At 32.4% G+C, this 22,529-nt stretch overlaps 1 protein-coding gene across 1 annotated transcript; it reads right to left on the reverse strand.

Moving 5' to 3' along the window:
- Positions 1–12,117: 12,117 nt before the first annotated feature.
- On the reverse strand, positions 12,118–18,430 carry LOC127724729 (microfibril-associated glycoprotein 4-like). Its single transcript, XM_052231825.1, has 6 exons — positions 18,344–18,430; positions 17,127–17,210; positions 16,514–16,650; positions 15,832–15,928; positions 13,949–14,113; positions 12,118–12,414 (listed from the first exon to the last, which is right to left on the reverse strand). The coding sequence occupies exons 1-6, from the start codon at positions 18,414–18,416 to the stop codon at positions 12,173–12,175; spliced, it is 798 nt and encodes a 265-aa protein (XP_052087785.1). The 5' UTR covers positions 18,417–18,430; the 3' UTR covers positions 12,118–12,172.
- Positions 18,431–22,529: the final 4,099 nt, after the last annotated feature.

The raw sequence follows: 22,529 nt of genomic DNA on the forward strand, positions 1-22,529 counted from the left end.
ATAAAGATTGCTATTAATATAATCATAATAACCTATTACTAATTGACAGGAATCATTTTGTGAAAACTTCATGCTATCATTATTATCAAAATAAAATAAAAAAAACATGCGTTAATTCATCTATGAATGAATACATTGTTTTACCTAACAATGAATAAAGTCAAAAGAATAAAGTAATTTGAGCAATATGTTCTATTCGTTCTCTTTCAAAGAAATCAGTCACAATAAAAAGTAATTTTACTCTTGTGTAAGTCATAGTTCTAGGAATTCAAGTTCCGACAACATGCTTGTAGAATATGTATGAAAACTTTAATATCGATCAAAGATCAGACAACGTAGATATCTTGAATTCACCATACAGATCTTAGAAAAAGATTAGGCATACACTCCTTTATTAGATTTCGGACGTTTGGGAAATATTTATCTAAGGAAATTCCCATCATTGTTTAATTTCAAAAGTGCTTTATATTTATTCAGATTAATGTACAAACATTCCATCTGTTATTTTTATCGACAAGTGCCGAGAAAGGGAGAACAAACATTGTTTTGTATATTTTTGCTGGTTTCCCCGTCTTAATCTCCTCTTTTCAACAAACAGTTAAAGCATCTTGTTCACGATGAACACAAACAACGAAATCTTCGTTTTATTTGATTATGATAGGTACGAATACTGTATGGACTGATTACTAATAGCTCAATAATATATGTTTTAAATTTGCTGGTTGGTCTTTTTCATATCAAGTGAGGAAAACGCAAAATAGATATTATAAGTTCAAACAAAAATTGATTAGATAAATGAGCTACAAAACAGTGGATCGCATTCGTTAGACACCAAATCTCTTGAAAAGATTAAATGACATAAAATTGAGAATGGAAATGGGGAATGTGTCAAAGAGACAACGACCCGACCATAGAGCAGACAACAGCCGAAGGCCACCAATGGGTCTTCAATGCAGCGAGAAACTCCGCACCCGGAGGCGTCCTTCAGCTGGCCCCTAAACAAATATGTATACTAGTTCAGTGATAATGGACGTCATACTAAACTCCAAATTATACACAGGAAACTAAAATTAAAAATGATACAAGACTAACAAAGGCCAGAGGCTCCTGACTTGGGACAGGCGCAAAAATGCGGCGGGGTTAAACATGTTTTTTGAGATCTCAACCCTCCCCCTATACCTCTAGCCAATGTAGTAAAAACAAACGCACAACAGTACGCACAGTAAAACTCAGTATAAGAGAAGTCCGAGACCGATGTCAGAATAGGAAACAAAAGAAAATAAACAAAATGACAATAATACATAAATAACAACAGACTACTAGCAGTTACTGACATGCCAGCTCCAGACCTCAATTAAACTGATTGAAAGATTATGTCTTCATCATATGAATATCAGGCACAATCCCTCCTGTTAGGGGTTTAGTGTTATACCGTCATAAAATATACGAGAAGAACATAACCCGTGTCATGCCAACAACTGGTTTTAGAACAAATGTGTTTAATTCCGATGCAAAGACCCTATAAGTGAATCAATGTTAAAGCCAAAATATGCAATCTTTAATGACCTGACAACAGTTTCGTAACTATATCCCCTCTTAATAAGTCTGTTTAAAGGTTTTGTTAGCTTTTGAGGTGAATACTGACATTTTTGTGCTTTGTAAAGAATATTACCATAAAAGATTGGATGTGAAATACCCGAACGTATAAGATGTCTGCATGTTGAGTTATATTTACGAATGATGTCCTTGTACCGATGATAAAATTTAGTAAATGTTTTGACTAGTTTATGATATCGAAAACTCTGGTGTAATAATTTTTCAGTAATACATAAATTTCTCTCGCTAAAATCTAATACGTTGTTACATACACGAGCGAATCGTACAAGTTGAGATATATAAACACCATAAGATGGTGACAAGGGAACGTCACCATCTAAAAATGGATAATTAACGATAGGAAATGAAAAATCATCTCTTTTATCATAAATTTTTGTATTAAGCTTCCCGTTAATGATATAGATATCAAGATCGAGGAAAGGACAGTGGTCATTGTTAGTATTAGCTTTATTTAAAGTAAGTTCAACAGGATAAATTTCTTTAGTATACATACTGAAGTCGTCATTATTGAGAGCCAATATATCATCCAAATATCTAAAAGTATTGTTAAATTTTTGTATCAGATGTTGTTTCGATGGGTCTTTGCTGATTTTAGTCATAAATTGTAACTCATAACAATACAAAAACAGGTCCGCATACTTGTATTGATCATGACGTCTGTTTGAGAGAGGGGCCAATATCCTTTTAATGTACCTCAAAGTGAACTTGAAATATCATTGATATTTAATAAAATAATTGACTTAGCTTAATCATTTGTGCTGTTTTGAACCACAGAGGACCATAGAATAAAGATGTGAAAACTATGGAGTTATTAAATGTTTCCAAAAAACTTAATTTCCAGCATGATGTCAAAATAGGGATTTTTCATTCGAAGAAGCACCTTCATAAAGAGCCCGACATTATGTAATGTATGTAAAAACGGTGCTGTAGAAAATAGAAGTAAAGCTATGTTCGCATTACTTTTTTCCTGTTTCGTAGCGAGTACAAAAACATCTTAAACATTCAGAGATCGACATTGCTGGAACGAAGATTGCGGAAAGGATATCTACACAGTCATATAAATACATCATTCTATCATATCATGTTGCTTATGAATGTAATAGAAAATGATTCTATTTGCAGGTTAATCTTAGAAAAACATAGAAATTATAACACTAATCTAGAAAACTGTAGACATTTAGTCTTTTCACATTGTCTTAATACACATACTACATCTCTAAATATTCAGATTTTGGACTCATGTTGTGCTACTATACAATGTCTAATGTATTTATAGTTGTAATTCTTGTAGAATTTGTTTTTATCAAACGGCATGGTAATATTGTAGCTACATTCAAGTAATCAAAATTAATATTTAAATATTAAGTAGGTTTTTAATTTCACGGACAACTTAACATTTGCGATGATGGAATAATTGATGAAAAAAGAAAAATGAACAAATTAAATACTGTTTATAAATTAGGAGATAACTGTATTGTATTTCAAAGCTTGGTCTATATAAAACGTAGGTTTTACTGTCGCAAATTGAGACGTCCTGGCGTGGCCTATGCAAATGCCACATTGCAAACTGCACATACACATACATCATACAAAGCCTATGATATTGCGTTGACAGAACTAGAACCTAGTACAATCTAAACTAAAAAGATGTATAAAGAATCTAAAGAATCAAGGAAATGAATTCAATGTAAATGTGATTATAATGAGAGAAAAAGGTGTTTTTGCAAAGGACGTTGAACAACTGGAACCCTATTCTTTGTAACTCTTTCACAAAATAAATTCTAGCAGCTTAACTAATTTGATTTGGTTTGATGACTTAACCTAAAAGAAAAATAAATTAAAAAAGAGATCATCGCTCTTAATATTTATGAAATACTTGTCACTGAACGTTGAGCAAAAACCTATAATCAATCAACCCAAATCTTATGATAATAATGTAACATAAAATATTTGGAAATTCTGAAAGCTTTAACCAATGACGGGCATATATGGCTAGTCTACGCTACTAAAAGGGCAAATCATATGAAACGGTCAACCAATATTCGACTCATGTGTCTTTGAAGAAAGATCCAGTGAATAATTCGCGATGTATCGGAATGGTGTTTTGAATTAAATACAGTGTAATGTTACAAATGCCACCGAAGGCACAAGAGGGGGCCGGGATACATGGATATGTAAAGTTTATAGAGCATCAGTATATACATTTCATGGTTTATTTGAATTCACACTTCCTGAGTTTCCGTTCCCAGTTTTGTATGCTTGTGTACGTCGCATTTGCGCATGGTTTCGGAATTTTAATAATTGCAGGCCTTTGGAATTTTCGAAAAAAAAATATTTGGTAAAAGGTGGGAAAGGGGGTTGCCTCGACGTTTTATGAACCATAGATTTTTTAATTTTCAATTTTTTCTCATGAAATCTCATGAAAAAAAAAACCTTAAAAAAGTTTTTGTAACTTTTTGAAATAGTGAATTTTACCTTGATAAATGTCACAGTCTACGGTATTGCAAAAATAAATGTAGAAAAGAGCATTATATTTCAGGGAAATTAAATCAATTACAAAGGTTGAATGAACTAAACTTGGGCATTGTTTCATATTGCTTCATCCGAATAATTCAGTCTTTTTATACAACTGCTATACGATAGCTACATTAACGCCTGAATACACAGACAATTAAAAAATCGTTAATTAATCATTCGGAATTAGCTCTGGGTTTACCTATCTCGATAAAATTTCCTGCAGGACATTAATCAAAATCCAGGATTCGTGAAGAGTTTTAAGTCGAATAGGAAATCAAGCCCCCGCAAGTAGGAAAGATCGATTACGGGGAGGGACTGAATTATTCATTTTACATATTCCTAAAAGGGGAAATGTTTTTATTTCAACTTGGCAAAATGCGTCCGATAAATCAGAAACACATATTGATCTTCTCTCTTAAAAATTAATATTCATGATCATTTTCTGCCATTAAACATATTTGAAGCACAAACTAATTGAGTTTCTATTTATTCAAAATCTTCTAACATTTTATGCCAACATATACATGCATAACTATTTACAATGAACATTAGTCCATTTACCACACAAAAAAGATATAATGGGCAAACATTTTATTATGGTTTGCAACATAATATATCCCACAGAGCGTAACAGAAATATAAGCGTGCAATATTATTTGATAATCACTAGTGCAAACATACTATTAGTTTCAAATTACCGATGCCATTCGTGACAAAAATATGATATCAACAGTTTTTCCAGCTGTCTCGCTCCTTTCGGAGTTCCATCAGTTTATGTTTTTTTTTACCTTGATTTGTCTCTTTAACTACTCAATCAATTTACGAGATTTGAACATCGATAAACTTCTGCAGCCTTAATTGGACACTTACACTTTACAAGATTCTGTCAGGTTTACCAAACTTCTGCAGCTTTAATTGGACATTTGCACCTTACAAGATTCTGTCAGGTTTACCCTTTAACAGATTCTGACAATCCTGCCCTAAAAAAATTTTGTAAAGTTTGACCCAAGAACAGTTTTAGAGAATTCTAGCTTTGAACTGATTCCAGATTTATAATTTATTGAAAATTCAAACATTTTTGCGTGCATTTATCATTGCAATTACCAAAATGATAGATTGATTATTGGGATTTCAGGAAATGCTACACAAATAAAGCTTTTAAAATTTAATGTTCGAAATTTTATTTTTGCGAAACCAATCTAATGACGTCGCTTCTCACAATATTAAAAAAACATCGCAAACATTATGAATTAAAAATGGCTTGCCGGGAGCGTTTTGTCTAAACAAAACTCCGCGGTGAGTGCTGGAATCATTAATAGTTGAAACGCCAAATCAGAAAGGAAGCTGCAGAGCATTGAAAACCACAAATTCCAAAAATAAATTGTACTAAATCTGTCATTATAAATCATCTCTGCCTTGGCGTAAAAAACCTTAGCATTACGAATGATTTTGCGCAAAGGGGTTTTGTTTTCATGCTTCAAATGCTTTATATAAAAAAAATATAAAAACCATTATGTCAAGATTTCTTTTGTTTTATGTAAAAGCATCGCTTTGTATTTAAACTGTTTAGGCTTCAGTGAACAACACTGAATGAGGAAGAACACTGTACAAGTTGAACTCGTTGTTTTGCACTTGGAATCTCCTCTTTAAATAGAGGTTTTCACATTTCTAAATAATTTTATTTTGGATGTAACACGTCTTCTGATTGGCTGAAAGTGTAATCAGCTCATAGACATAATTTTGTGATGTGACCGTGACGTCACCAAGGTTTTATTCAAAACTTACTACTTAAAAATGGAATTTAAAATTAAATTATAAGGAATGACTGTAATATTTTTTCTGTCTATTCGAAATAACCTAAAAAATGTGATGCACACTTATAAATAAGCTGTTACGCGGGTTATTCAATGTGCACCACATTTTTAAGGTTATTTCTTCATAGACAGAAAAAAATATTACAGTTATTCCTTAAATGCATTTTGAATGTGCTTTTGAATGGGGAAGTCTCCCAACACTAGACTATTCTGAAATTCCGTGACGTCACAAAATTTGTGATTAATTCAGAAACACATATTAATTTAATGTCATACAGGGTGTTTAAGTAATCCATGTTCTATCGTAGTATAACATTGTCTAATAGACATTTGCGGAAACTGGTCTTTACCTAGGATTACACTTAGACTTACGATTACAGTTGACGAAAACCAAGGGGCTCTCTCAAAATAAAAAAAAAAAAAAATAAACCCATACATCTTTTCGACGACACATGAATGTTTTTAATTCTCCGAATGCGTGTTCAACCTCTACTTTATAGTGTGTAATATTCTATTTAATTTTCTACACTTCCTCTGCATATTCTGGGGTTTGTCTCATGTAAGGTGTCAATACTGGATATCTGTTCGAATACATTTTGTCGCCTAGCAAAAACAACTCAGTCGGGAAAGGTAATTCTTGTACTATATTTCAACATATATTGCTTATGCCAAAGGAATTCGCACTCAACATAACATATCTTGTCTTCGTTCAATATTACAACTTGAGTGTGAATGCAGTGACAATGTCTGTGTCCTGGGAAATACTGTTCTTGTAGTTCCGTTATCGGCAACAAACTTTCTGTCGATAGCACTTCTGCAAACGGAATTTGTGGTCAACCACCTTGTAAGTTCTGCCAATAATCCAAAGAAGGCCAATATATAAGACAGTTATATGTTTCTTGAAATTGGTATACATGTATGTGTTTCATCTTTGGTAGTCGAAACACTAAGGTCAACTATTTCAGAAATCATATGATAAGACGGGTACAATTGTAACCATAACATAAAGGAAGAATTCTGTTTCCCGGGGAAAGCTTATGATCCCGACCGGTTCTCTGTCTGAAGAGACCATTAGAGACGGAGTTTCACCGGTAAAAGGAAAATCGTTTACCTGCAAAACAAGTGAACACATTTCTCCCATTCCAAAAGTATACCAGATCATGGCCTATAATATTTTCCTGATTGTATAAATTTTGGTTTGTCGGTGGTCAAGCTAGGACTACCAGAGTTAGAATCAGATGATAAATGAAATGTGTACCTTACATTTGGTGGAGTCTGCATCAGGGCTGGCAGCTAATGCTGCCATGGTAAATCTGTGTCCCTCATCCATAACGGGAAAAAATAAAATAAATGCACGAAATACACTTATCATTTATTAATTTTTCCGTATTAATAGTTCCACTCGCTTTACTAAAGCGGGTGGTAGGGTGGTATATAGTACTTGGGAATCATACATCTTTTATACGATTACACTTTTGTATCCGCAAATGCTCCCTAACCGACTTAAATAGTGTGTATTTTTTTTTAAATAAGTTTAGATCTTGCCAAATAATATAAACGTTATTTTTCTACTGTTTTTTGACGTTAACGATACATGTAAAATTAAAAGATGCGTTGGAGATTTTTTCAAAATATCAGCTTATAATTTATTCTTAATGAAATATAAAAAAGATCTCGTTATAAATGATGTGTCATGTGTTTGATTAAGATGAGGATCCATTTAATATTCGTGTGCATTCATATATCTATACAAGCAAAGAGCATTTAAGTCAAGAATGATGTAATATAGTTTTATTTGATAACATATATTAACTACTTTATTTCTAAAGAAATAAAAAAAAAAAAATCATCGTTTAAAAAACTTGTTTGACTTTTATTAAATCTAAAATTGGGTTCACAGACATCCGTGTACGTTAAAAGACAACCTAAGTGCTTTAAGAATATTTAAACGAAGTTCTTGGGAGTCTATACTTTGAAATTCTTGATTTAATTTAAAATGTAATGCGTGTATATGTTTAATGCAACTTAAATTACTTTTAAACGAAGAAATGATGCAAAGGGGCATTTAGAACCCATAAGTCGAAGAAAAAAGACTCCACGATGGCAAAAAGAACAAGAGGCTCATGAGAGCCTGATATCGCTCACCTGTAATTTCAGTTTCAGGCATTTGACTTATTTGTAGATCTTACTTTGCTGAACAATTTTGTCATTAACTCTTTCTCTCTTTCTATAATAATATCAAAGATGATACATAACCCAAAACTGTAAAATTTCATAAAAATTAACTATTTCTGGACAGTAACCCAACAATAAGTTGTCCTATTAGTCTAAAAATTACTTGACAGGTAGATCGAAACCTGTTTATCACTTTCAGTTTCGCTATTACTGCTTTAGTTTTTGAGATGAAAGCCAAAAACTTCATTTGACCCCTATGTTCTTTTTTTAGAAACTGCCGCCATGTTTTTGAATGGATCAAATCCCCGAATACAATCTATAAACTAGATACCCTAAGGAACATTCATTTAAAGTTTTTAAGTATTTGGCCAAGTAGTTTCAGAGAAGAAGTTTTTTGAAAAAGTAATTAGACTTTCACAAAAAATGTAAAAAAAAGACGTTTTAATAACTCCTTAAGGGGTCAATTGACTCTTTTGATCATGTTGACTTATTTGTAGATCTTACTTAGCTGAACATTTATTGCCATTTATACTTTCTCTCTATCTATAATAATATTAAAAAAATTAACCTTAAACAGTAAAATTTAATAAAAATAAACAATTCCAACAGTAAACCAACAATGGGTTGTCGCACTTGTCTGAAAATTTCATAACAGATAGATCATGACCCATTTATCACTTAAACTCCCTTTCACTTTTGCTCTAACTGTTGTAGTTTTTGAGATATAAGCTAAAACTGCTTTTGTCCCCTATGTTCCATTTTTAGCCATTACGACCATGTTTGTTGATGGATCAAAACTTCGGATACAATTTATAAACTAGATACCCTAAGGAACATTCAGTTAAAGTTTGGAAGTATTTGGCCGAGTAGTTTCAGAGAAGAAGATTTTTGAAAAAGTAATAGACTTGCACGAAAAAATGCAAAAAAAAATTAAACGTTTCAAGGGCAATAACTCCTTAAGGAGTCAATTGACTATTTTGATCATTTGACTTATTTGTAGATCCTACCTAGCTGAACATTTTTGCCTTTTACACTTTCTCTCTATCTATTATAATATTAAAGATAATAACCAAAACAGTAAAATTTCATAAAAATGAACTATTTCCGACAGTAACCCTACAATGGGTGACTTATTCATCACTTTAACTCCTTTCACTTTTGCTCTAACTGCTATAGTTTTTGAGATATAAGTCAAAAACTGCATTTGACCCCTATGTTCTATTTCTAGCCATGGTGGCCATGTTTGTTAATGGATCAAAACTTAGGATACAATTTATAAACCATTTACACTAAGGAACATTCAGTTAAAGTTTAGAAGTATTAGGCCCAGTAGTTTCAGAGGAGAAGATTTTTAAATGTTAGCAAACCTGATGAACAAATTGTGTAAAGTTGTCTTTAAAGGGCAATAACTCCTTAAGGGGTCAATTGACAATTTTGGTCAAATTAACTATTTTGTAGATCTTACTTTGCTGAACATTTTTGCAGTTTACAGTTTATCTTTATCTTCAATAATATTCAAGATAATAACCAAAAACTGCAAAATTTCCTTAAAATTACTTATTTAGTGGCAGCAACCCAAAAATGGGTTGTTCGGTTCGTCTGAAAAGTTTCTGAAAAAGGGATGATAGATCTTGACCTATAGAACATTACTACCTCTTGTCAGATTTGCTCTAAATGCTTGTTTTTGAGATATAAGCCAAAAACGGCATTTGACCCCTATGTTCTATTTTTAGCCATGGCGGCCACGTTTGTTGATGGATCAAAACTTCGGATACAATTTATAGACTAGATACACTAAGGAACATTCAGTTAAAGTTTGAAGGTATTTGGTCCAGTAGTTTCAGAGGAGAAAATTCTTGGAATTGTTTACGACGACGACGACGGACGACGACGGACGCCAAGTGATGGCATAAGCTCACATGGGGCACTTCGGGCCCAGGTGAGCTAAAAACGTCCAGATTCTACCTCAAGCTCCCAATATGCCATTTTGTATCGAAATCCCGTTGTTCAACTAGAAAAACGTCATAGGTGTTAGTCTTTTTTTTTAAACCGAAGGTTTATATTTACACTTTGAAACGACCCAAGATTTAAATGCTGCCTGTAAGTGTAATTGTAATCCTAATCGTAGGTGTATGACATTTCCCGCAAATGTCTATTAAGAACATCATATCAACACACAATTTTATAAAAAGACCAAAATAGTCACTACAACGTCCAACAACAATACAAAATTAATACAGTAAGCTCATTTTTAGATGCTTGAAGGAAATAATATATGAAAATGCTTAGTCAAAACGTTTTCCTGCATTATAGATAAGAAAAATAAAATGAAGAAAACTTCGACTAACAAACTAAACGAAAGACAAAAAGTGAAGTGGAACACATTAGGAAATTATCTCAAGAATATATACACATTTACTGTAAAACTCAAATGTATACGTCATTACTCCTGTGCGGGTTACTATCCATTAACGACACAAACAAACTGAAAACTTCGTTGACTAAAGCTTTTGACAATAGTAAATAGGTGACAAAAAACAAGACTTAACCACACCGAATACAAATTTAACTAAATACCTAGACTAAATCGGTTTTGATAACAATAAAAAAGCGGTAAGCATATTCTGCTTAGACTGCGACAAAAATAATATTTAGTGATTCAAATCGATAATATTTCCATTTTGTCATGCAAAGATCAAATCCATAGAAACTTCAGCACTTGGAAAAAGAAGTTTGAGATTAGAACAAGAGGCTCTCAAGAGCCTGAATCGCTCACCTGTATATCACAGAGGAGAAGATTTTTAAATGTTAGCAAACTTGATGAACAAATTGTGTAAAATTGTCTTTAAAGGGCAATAACTCCTTAAGGGGTCAATTGACAATTTTGGTCATATTAACTTTTTTGTAGATCTTACTTTGCTGAACATTATTGCTGCTTACAGTTTATGTATATATCTATGATAATATTCAAAATAATAACAAAAAACTGCAAAATTTTGTTAAAACTACCAATTCGGTGGCAGCAACCCAACAATGGGTTGTTCTATTCGTCTGATAATTTCAGGGCCGATAGATCTTGACCAATTCAACAATTTTACCCCATGTCACATTTGCTCTAAATGATGTAGTTTTTGAGATATAAGCCAAAAACTGCATTTGACCCTTATGTTCTATTTTTAGCCATGGCGGCCATGTTTGTCGATGGATACAAACTTCGGATACACTTTATAAACAAAATACCCTAAGGAATATTTATTTAAAGTTTGAAGGTAATTGGCCCAGTAGTTTCAGAGGAGAAGATTTTTAAATGTTAGCAAACTTGATGAACAAATTGTGTAAAATTGTCTTTAAAGGGCAATAACTCCTTAAGGGGTCAACTGACAATTATGGTCATATTAACTTTTTTGTAGATCTTACTTTGCTGAACATTATTGCTGCTTACAGTTTATATATATCTATAATAATATTCAAAATAATAACAAAAAACTGCAAAATTTTGTTAAAACTACCAATTCAGTAGCAGCAACCCAACAATGGGTTGTTCGATTCGTCTGAAAATTTCATAGATGATAGATCTTGACCAATGGAACAATTTTACCTCATGTCAGATTTGCTCTAAAAGCTTTAGTTTTTGAGATATAAGCCAAAAACTGCATTTGACCCCTATATTCTATTTTTAGCCATGGCGGCCATGTTTGTCGATGGATCAAAACTTCGGAAACAATTTATAAACTAGATACCATAAGGAACATTTAGTTAAAGGTTGAAGGTATTTGGCCAGTAGTTTCAGAGGAGAAGCTTTTTTTACGACGACAGACGACGACGACAGACGACGGACGACGACGACAGACGACGGACGACGACGGACGCCAAGTGATGGCATAAGCTCACATGGGGCTCTTCGGGCCCGGGTGAGCTAAAAAGGGAAGTAAAAATTCCTTTGTGTTACTCTATTTTTCCGTAGATGATAAGTTGTCATGGTAGAGAAAAGTAGTTAAATGGCTTATATTTTTATTGATTATTTTTTGTTCATAAAAAATAAACTTCGTTTAGGCTCTCCGTATCATCATACGGGTTGCCTTCAGTGAATAGTAGTATCCTTTCCACGGTTTCCAATTAATACCGTCTCCATAAGTTCTGTGTGTTCCCTTAAGGTAATTTCCATTTAGATTGCCGTGATGACAACCACGATACCACCATCCTCCATTACACTTCGTAGCACATTTCCGAGAAGTTAAATCTTTGTCCCTCGTAGAAAATCTATATCCATTATGATAAGACAATGCATCCCCTGCATATAAAAAAGACAGTATACAAATAATGGAACTAACAAGTAGAAAAAAATGAAAGGTCCGTGTCCTTGTTTTTGAGATATAAGCCATTAAAAATTTGTCAGGGAATGTATCTCTTTAGATTTTCCATACATTAAACATTGGCACCTTTTTTCTTTCAAACACTATGAAAAAAATAACAAGGATTTTATAAGATTTAAAAAATGGTTTTTCAAACTATATGTAATAAAATTATGAAAAGAAAAGTAGGGGTTAGCGGACAAGCTTTTCATCACACTTCTTGGATTCCGAATATCTGATAAAAAAAAAATCAAAAACAAGACTAGCGAACATCCTTAAATATACCAGTAAGTATCAGACAAAGAAGGAATGACTTTTTGTTATTTGTTATTTGATATTATACCTAAACTAAATATTTAGCAACTGTTCACTTTATATCAATAAGTGTTACACATTTTTGTTTAAAAAGCACTGATATTAAATTTAAATTTGTAACTATTCGATTTAAATGTGCCTGTTTATGAGTACAGATGAGTAATTGTGAATAAATGTAAAAAAAGAGAGGTTCTGTAGCTATAACTATTTGACCACCAAAATAAAAAAAACTGTTAATGTAAATACTAGTATTGTGTTTTGAATGGCCAAATAGTAAAGATCGCAAACATTTGTCCACTAGTTGAGTATATCACAGACGTCCCCGTAAACATTTTGAATTCACAAGACAGGAGGGACACATATATAGATATAAGAAGATGTGGTATGAGTGCCAATGAGACAACTCTCCATCCAAGTCAAAATGTCCATATCTTTTTTTTTTGCAGTTACCTGTTAAATACTGTAAACACCGAAGATCATATTCGAGAATATTAAAGAGCTATATTTTTCTTCCACGGGCATCGAATGTAACGTCTTTAGGACGTGACTTCATATATCGCATGCCGTCAAAATCGCGAATTGTGACGTCACAGACATCCAGTTGCTGTATTTCTTTGCAAACGATGTAACCACAATATGTATGCCAACCTCGCAATGTATTTTGGTCAGTTAGTGTTGTTAGGTGCTGTTTAGGCTCGTATACATAGGCCTACTTCGCTTCAGAGGCAACAGGTTTTTAAAGTGTTATTTTCCTGTTTTGTAACTATAATTTCTGTAACGAGTCTAACGACTGTATTGGATAGCATTAGATTTTAGTTCGTAGTATAAAGTTATATTATGATATTTATAGTCTATTTAATTCCATTTACAGCCGATTGCATTGCGTGTGTAGGTAAAGGTAATATCTTTGGTTAGCTTGCTTGCTAGCTGAACTGTGAAGTCATTATTAGGTAAGGTATACTACCCTCCTTTCGAAGTAGCCTAGTCCTACAGACAGATCGATTGGTTATCTGTCGGACTAGTCTACTCTTAAAGGAGGGTAGTTTACCTAACCTAATAATGACTTCAGGGTTCAGCTAGCAAGCAAGCTAACAAAAAGACATTACCTTTTCCTACACACTCAATGCAATCGGCTGTAAATTATTCTGATTTTATTACCTGCATTACCAACATAACCAGCTACCTCCAGTTTGTACCCTGACCTCTCGTTGTTAACAATAAATTTCTCGTAGATGGCATATTTTTGGTTATTTGCAAAGTCCCACATGTCTATCCGCAGTATGTAATATCCTTGTTCGGTCAGTTTGTTCAGGTATTCATTCCCTAGAGTACGTATAAACACATTTACATTAAAGTATTTTGTATAGTATTTTTTTATTTGCAAAACTTACGTACAATACGTATTGACCTCAACCAAAGGCTACAATTGTTATATTATTAATCAAAAACTATTACACGAACAATGTAAAATTGGGGATTTCCAGAATGTTTAGTAACATGCTGTATGCTCTGTACAATATGCTGTTTTTTACCTACGAAAAGCTAAACACAACAGTATTGGCATGCAAACGGAGTATATACAAATGTACATGTGATTAGGTGTTAACGAATCACAAATCCTTAAAATATTCGATTAATAGTATATTGGAATATCATTTCTACTGAAAAAACGAGAATACACGCGCTTGCTTGTGATACGCATACCCGTGTCCGACAGACCACAAAAGAGCTCACACGTTATGATTTATCACTGTCAAGTGCTGACTAAATATAAATAAGTTCTGTTCAGTACTTCTTGAGAAAAGGATGTTCAAAAAATATTTGTTAGACGAAGCAGCGGGTGGACATACAAGGCGATGCAATATAGTCTACACTATCCTATTGGTTTCTGATGAAGATATAGAGACAAGTGTAAAAGAATTGTTCATAACAAAGTTTACATAGCATTTTTTGTAAGGTGGAACAAATATGCATGAACATTCTCACTCTGGGTAACCACATTTTAGGATTAAATATATAAACATATAAACGATTAAGCATTTCCGGGTTGGTAAAATGATTGGTAAAAATGAATATAAAAATATGAGGATGTAGTATGATTGCCAAACTCCACCAGAGACCAAATGACGTAGAGGTTAGCAACTATAGGTAACCGTATGGCGTTCAACAAAAACTCACTGCTTGATTTATGTACAAAGCAATTACGAAAAACAAATATGATATACAGCAACAAACGACAACCACTGAATTGCAAGTGACTTGCATGCTTTAAAAAAGACGCTTCCTTAGGTCCCCAAAAAGGGCTGAATTGATGCACTTATAAAAATACACGGGAAGATAACCATAGCGGAACGATAAATGAAATAGAAATTATTCAAAGCAGTCTGGCAGGTATGAGGAATTGATCTATCGTAATGGTTTAAAATCAGATTGTAATAGGATAGTATTGTAAAATTCAATTAAAAGATACTCCTTTTACTTGATCCAGAATGAAATAATATTTTGTACCATACAATGAGAGGCCTATTGCTCAAATAATACGGAATATTGTCAGGTGTACTACTAGTATATCATATTACACTCTTAACCTCGCGCAAAATGATGACTTTTTGGTACGATAAAATATTTGTTTCATTACCATTTCTAAATGTTTAAATTCCTGTAATTCTAAACCATTTGTTTAAAAACGTCATTAACCAACAACCTTGTCTGAACCAGCAGTCATTGACATATAAAAAAATCTATCTGGACGGAAATTGATGATAAACACTATAAACACTAACGGTGGCTGTTTGAATCATGAGAATATTTCGTATACTGGTAATTCTATTTTATCTGAAATTGAGAAAAAAATAAAGAAAGACTTGACTGTATATATGAATATACTTTGAATGTATTCTTTATATCCGAGATTTCTAGTGTAAATATAAAAAGGAGGTATAGGATTCAACTGCACATTTGTAGTATGTTTAAAATGAATTTAAGAAGAATTGAGAAATATTTCTTTCGATGCCTAATCTCATTAGAAGATATAACCTCACCTAACCAGAAATCTGTTTGGAGATCTCCAAATCCATCCTTGTAAGACTCCCAGTCTCTATAGAAACCAACATAACCATTTGTCCTTTTTTGAATCACCTGTGGAATTGTAACTTTTATTTGTTAACAAACGAGAGAGAGAGAGAGAGAGAGAGAGAGAGAGAGAGAGAATTCAATATGATCAAGGAATAAGGAATACTATTCTATTATAATAACTTATTTTGAAGAACATTCAGTAAGTCCCTTTAGACCTCCATCGTGGTCGACTCACTTTGTCAAAATAATTTGTTCTTGTCCTGATTATACACGTTAAGCAGATGATAATATATTATAATAAATCAATCTATTTTCAAAACGGGTTGCGTGTATGGCCTTCCATACTATTTGCATCTAGTTAAACACGTCACACGATCTGTAAAACACGCCATGGAGGTAAATTCTATTTAGTATCGGTTTAGTTGTATATATTGAAAATTCTAAATTTGAATTACCGAATTAAAGTTGTATTTGACATTATAATACACCATGAGCCAAAGATATGTCGTATTTAAACAGTGATCTTCGATACTCTACATTCAACCAAGTTTTTGAAAAATGAAAGTCATTGAGTCAATATCAAAAATTTTAATAGTCTTCCAAAAAAACAAAAAAAATAAAGTTAACATGTATATTTACTATACTTACCGTCCAACCACCTTCGTAGTTCTCCATATCACAAAAAACTTGAAAACTGGTAGTTCTATCAGGGTATATCTTATAGACTCCACTTTTGTGTTCTGTCTTCTTCAAATCTCCACAATCGGAAGGTCGGAAGTCTAAATCTATATTGTATAAAACAGGTAATGGTGTAATTTAAAATACATGATCGTTATTTAATTAATTAAAAGTAAAACTTTATAAAGTTGAGTACGAAGCGCCGTTCTTGATTTACCTTCACCAGAAACGCCTAAACCCGTTGAAAACCAATGATTCATAAACACCTGCATGGGCAACGTTATGATAAAGAGGAACGCCAAATGGATCGGCGGTCGATTTAAGATTATCTAGGGATCAAATAATAGTTTCAAGATAATTTGATGTGTAGTTACGTACGTTTCGCGATATTTTTTTTCCAGAAAGAGACTTACTTTAAACCATCACCTGTGATAATCTGTTTATAATAATGAGTACAATGCGAATTACAATAATTAGCTTCTTCAAAAGTTTAAGGTACGGCATTTTCAATATACACGAGTTTGAAACATTAAAATAACATCTTAGCGAGATTGGATTTTTAAAATTTATTTAAGCATATTACCATCAGGAGGTGTCAACGTGCATTCACTCCTGGTTTCGGTGATAAGATTGGCAACTTTGTCTGCTACGTCTCTGACACATTTATCTACAATAAACATTGGAAAGTTATTGTTCATGTTAGTTTATTGGTTTCCATCTGAAACAGTCATTTAATAGACCCTTTCTGAATAGACTTAACCGTGAATTACCTAGTCCTTGCCTGTCGTTTAGTATGTTTTCAGACATGTCCTCCGCGATGAATTAAGTACACCTCTAGTCAAATTGGATTCGTTCACTCTATTTTTAGACTGTTCGTTGATTTTTATTTCTCTTTGCAAAAAGTAAAATAACAAAAATACCGAGCTCTAAGTAAAAATTCAAAACAGAAAGCCTTTAACAAATGGCAAAATCAAAAGCTCACATAAAACGAATAGAAAACAACTGTCATATTCTTGACTTGGTACAGGCATTTCCTTATAACAGGGAATTATTTGAATCTAGAATAATTTTGAATTCTGGAAAATTACTTCGAAATTTATTATGAAAACTAACCCAACTAAATAGGGTTAGCCATGCACCCATGGCTAAGGTTCATTTTACTTTCACTAATATTTCAGTATGAACTAACTAACCCCCCTTAGCCATGCATGCATGGCTAACCCTCCTTAATTAGGTTAGTTTTCATCAAGCATTTCTTATCTATTTTCTAGAATCCAAAATTATTCCAGATTCAAATAATTCCTTGTTTTATGTAGAAAATATAATAAATTCAAAAAAAAAGCACTGGATGCAATCATAAAAACAATCTTGTCTTATACACTTCAAATCTTAATCAAATAGACTTGACATTTTACATTGCTGATGTATTAAGATAGAAATGACCATGGAAGACCAAAACTCGTTGAAGTGGACCATAAATCAAAGACTGTAAACATCGAACATAAGGAAAATAACTTCCTTTCGGTAAATATGATGAATTATAATAACATAGCAGTGCCGCTATTTTAAATATTTAAGCATATATTTTCAATTTGCCAATTCAAAATGTCCTTTTCAACGTATGAGAAGAGGTTTTTTTTAAAAAAGAGTTGGTTTTATTTAAGTATATGGGACAGCTACGAACTATACGTTAGAAATGCATTTCAAATTTATAAATGTTGCATTATATTTTGTACTTGTCCATATGTGTACCATTTGATAACTATATGTCCCAAAATTTGGACATTATATGCACCCTACCTTTGTTTATTCTATGGCAATTGATTTTTCCAAATACGAGAAGAAAAGCAGTGAACATCCATTCCCAATACATTGTGTTCCGATGAATTCTGTAATCTTGACTACATATGTCGCCCTATATCTATGAACTTTTAAATAGGTGTTAGCGTGATACATGCGATTTCAGTGGGAGTGTTTTTTGTGATCATAATTTTAACTCAACTTAATTCTGCAAAGTTACTCAGCTTGTTTTTAAAAAAAAAGGAAACAAAAAGAAAGCGAAAGAAGAATATTGCAAGGGCTAATTAAACCTGTTAAGGATGTTCGTTTGTCATGTTTTGGAATTTTTGTCAGATTTTCGGAATCCTCTGGCTTTTATCTCGAAAACAAGCACACGGACCCTTCATTTTTTTCTGCTTTTTTAGTTCCTTTATTTATATACTATCATTTTAGAACAGTCTTTTAAAAAGCTTGTTATTTTGAAATAGAGTAGCGAACATCCTTAAGTGGTAAAAAAGACCTTCATCACCATGGCTAAAGGAAAAGAATCAAACATATAAGCCGTAGTACACAATACACAGAACACTGTATATAACCAAAGAATTTGTTAAGCGCTCAAATCAATTGGCTAAGTCATACAATTTTTGTGTCATTAACTAACTTAAAGCAATACAAACCCATCCTAATTCAAACACTTAATTAATTGAATAAGCTTTATAATTCTAATGTTGTATGTTCTATCTAATGTCATAGGTAAGTTTCATAGCCGTCAAAAGTTTATACATGTATAAACCTACCTTATGACATCAAGTGTATGAATTTCTCACTATACAGGCAAAAAAGTTGAGTATTAATTTTATTATGATATGATAAACATCTTCAACACTTAGAGAACGTATTCGCATACACCGATTTGACTTACTAAGGCATTCATACTACTGTGGATTCATTTTAATTCGTGGTATACCAATTTTCGTGGGTTTCGTGGGTCACAGCGAACCACGAATTTAGGAATTCAACGAAGAATAATCCCGAGAAATGTGTATAAATTCGGATTTTTATTTCCGGTTATGTTATGCAGTTCTAGTATAGTGTTGACTAGCGATACACATTGTAACATAGCACGTGTTTTTATTGAATGAAGATACAAGTATTTTGATTAAATCAATCATAAAAATATCGAATATCAGTGATAATTTACTTTTTAAAATTGATTAAAACTGTTCATGGAAAATAACTGCAAGTTGTTAATTACCGTGTCATAGTTTGGTTTACTGGTGACAGGAACATTTATTTTCACACCTTTTACTTATACGACTGTTTATTATATCGTGATTAGGGAAATGAGCTTTCAATCATAGAGTTTTGAATGTCTTATATAATTCCGACAAGAAATTATATATTGTAAAACAAACAAATAATTAGCTGTCTCTGTTCATTATTGTAATAGAAGTTTTCAATGAACACTTTAACCTAGAATGACCAAACGAGGATTTTGACAATTCAAAACTTTTTCAATGAATTCCTTTTTTTTGGTTTGTTTTATTATTGATCAAACCAAGGAGATTATATGATCTCCTAAATCAAAAAGAAATCCACGAATTATGTATCTGATTTTTTTTTTGTAATCAGCGGTCCACGAATTTACGTATACATACCACGAAACGTCTTTTTTTCTCTATCCACGAAAATTCATACCCACGAAAATAAATGAATCCACAGTACTTAATTTTATTATAAAAACAAGAAGATGTGGTATGATTGCCAATGAGACATCTTTATCCAGAGACCAAATGACATAGAAGTTATCAACTTTAGGTCACCGTACGGGTTTCAACAATGAGCAAAACCCATACCACAGAGTCAGATGTAAAAGGCCCCGAAATAACAAATACAAAACAATCCAAACGAGAAAACTAACGGCCTGATTTATGTACAAAACAATAAAATAAAAAAACAAATATGATAAACAGCAACAAACGACAACCACTGAATTACAGGCTCCTGACTTGGGACAGGCACATACATAATGTGTCGGGTTTAATCATGTTTGCGGGTGACAACCCTCCCTTAACCGGGCACTGTGGTGTAACAGCACAACATATGAGCACACTTCATAAAATCAGTCGAAAAGGGCTTAACTCATCAGATCGATACAAAGCAGAAAAATAGTAACAAAAATTATAGACCGGAGTAGGCGGGGTATTTATACATCACAACAACAAAAAAGACACTAAGTACAGATGTGAGAGTACTCGCAGTAACTGACAGCTATTTCAAAGCCAATAACAACAAATAAGGAAAAATGTATTTAAGACTAAAATATCAATCAGTACTAATCCTTACTCAATTCATGTATTATTCCAATAAAATATGTCAAACATGTTAAGTTCAACATATTTCTATACTCATAAGTAGTACAGAATATTTTTACGGAGTCTATTGATGGGTTTACTCCGCCTCTCACTCACATACTTCGGAATTTATCTAGTTTGTGAGTTAATCGGCCGAGTTTACCTATCTATAAACTCGTTCAAAATCACCTTCTACATAAATCTATAGACTTTTCAACATGAACCCCGTGAAAATATAAACACTAAAATAAATTGAGTAGGATTTAATATTATCTTACCTCCTATACGTTTCTAGGAATATGATTGGCTAAAAGTGTCCGCGAGGAGACCGTGTATATTCCATATTAGGTTAGTAGGGAGGCGGGGCTTATTTCAATACACGGTTAGTAGTGGAGTTACGACTTTTGCACTATTAGATTATTTAAATGTATTGAAAGTTTTGTTTAATATTGTTATACCAAGGTTGTTCATATTAAATTGTTATTGTTGACATTATTTTTTTTGTGCAGACCAATGGAAGAAGTTCTTAAAATTGAACACTTGAACACTTTAATATAAAAATAAAATGTGGTATGATTGCAAATGAGACAACTCTAATCTAAAATCAACAAATAAAGATAGTCGGTAAGATAAATTCGTTACATAGTGTGCTAGTGACCCAGTATATATCGTATTAGGTCACTAACACACTATGTAACTAATAGTTCAGGTATATCTATAAACTTGATGATTGAGCAATTCGATCCTTGCAAAATTCATACGCTACATTGAGTAGGTTTTAATAGTTTGTTTATAAATTCACCTATTTATTTACCAACACGAACCCTGTCAAACAATCTGACTGAAATACAGACCCTGTGTCTGAGCTCCGTCTATAGCACATAATCTGTATGTTAATCAGATCGCCCGTGAAAATATGAAGTCAAAAATTGAGAACGTTAATATTATAGTTTTAGCCTTTACGTATTCAAATTATCTTATTTAAAAGAACCAAAACTTTCACAATAAATTACTATCTGCAAAAACTACGTTTCTTAATTGTACACAAACATCGTATATAGCTGAAGAGAAAGTTCCTCAGCAATTACTCATCTAAGTAATAGTATATGTTTGGAAGTCCTAACTCCATGCATATCAAGTCCACATTTAACAGCAAACTTTATTACACATATAAAAATACCATTCATAGATCAAAAAAGGTACATTAATTAAATGTATCATATTTGAACAAAAAAATAATATATAGATATCATTAGATTTTTAATGTCGAACATAGTTAAAAAAAAAGAGTATAATTTTGTTTCAAAAATCATTTGTAAACTACCACATATTTTTTCTATTGTGAATGGTAAATCCTGCCACACCTTGATTGTAGAGGAATACGAAGATTTCTTTTAAAATCATAATTTGTTGTTTTTAGTAAAAATAAATTTGTAAACAATCAGTGGAAAGTCCATTTACAATGCTATACATTAGAATAGATTTATTTTTTTATTTCAATCTTTATGTAAATAATAAGCCTTTAAAAAATTAAAAAATAAAAGTTGATGGAACCAGAACATCAATTCAAGATAGAACAATTATAATTCTTGTTTCTTTTTTCTGGAGTTTTGTAATTCTGCCCCCCCCCCCCCCCCCCCCCCCCCCCAAACTGAACTACGATATATAGTCAGTGTGTCTGGTCTCACTATTTTTAATATGTACCACCTTTGATAATTATTTATTATGACGATTAATTTTCACTTCTGTATTCGTACTGTGAACAACAAATTTATCAATTTGTAGAAAATGTTTCCGTTCTCCTAACAACAAAATTATTATATTTAAATTTAACTGTGTACGTTATTTTATTT

This window comes from Mytilus californianus, unplaced genomic scaffold (genome assembly GCF_021869535.1).
Source record: "Mytilus californianus isolate M0D057914Y unplaced genomic scaffold, xbMytCali1.0.p SCAF_14, whole genome shotgun sequence".
Taxonomy (NCBI): Eukaryota; Metazoa; Mollusca; class Bivalvia; order Mytilida; family Mytilidae; genus Mytilus; species Mytilus californianus.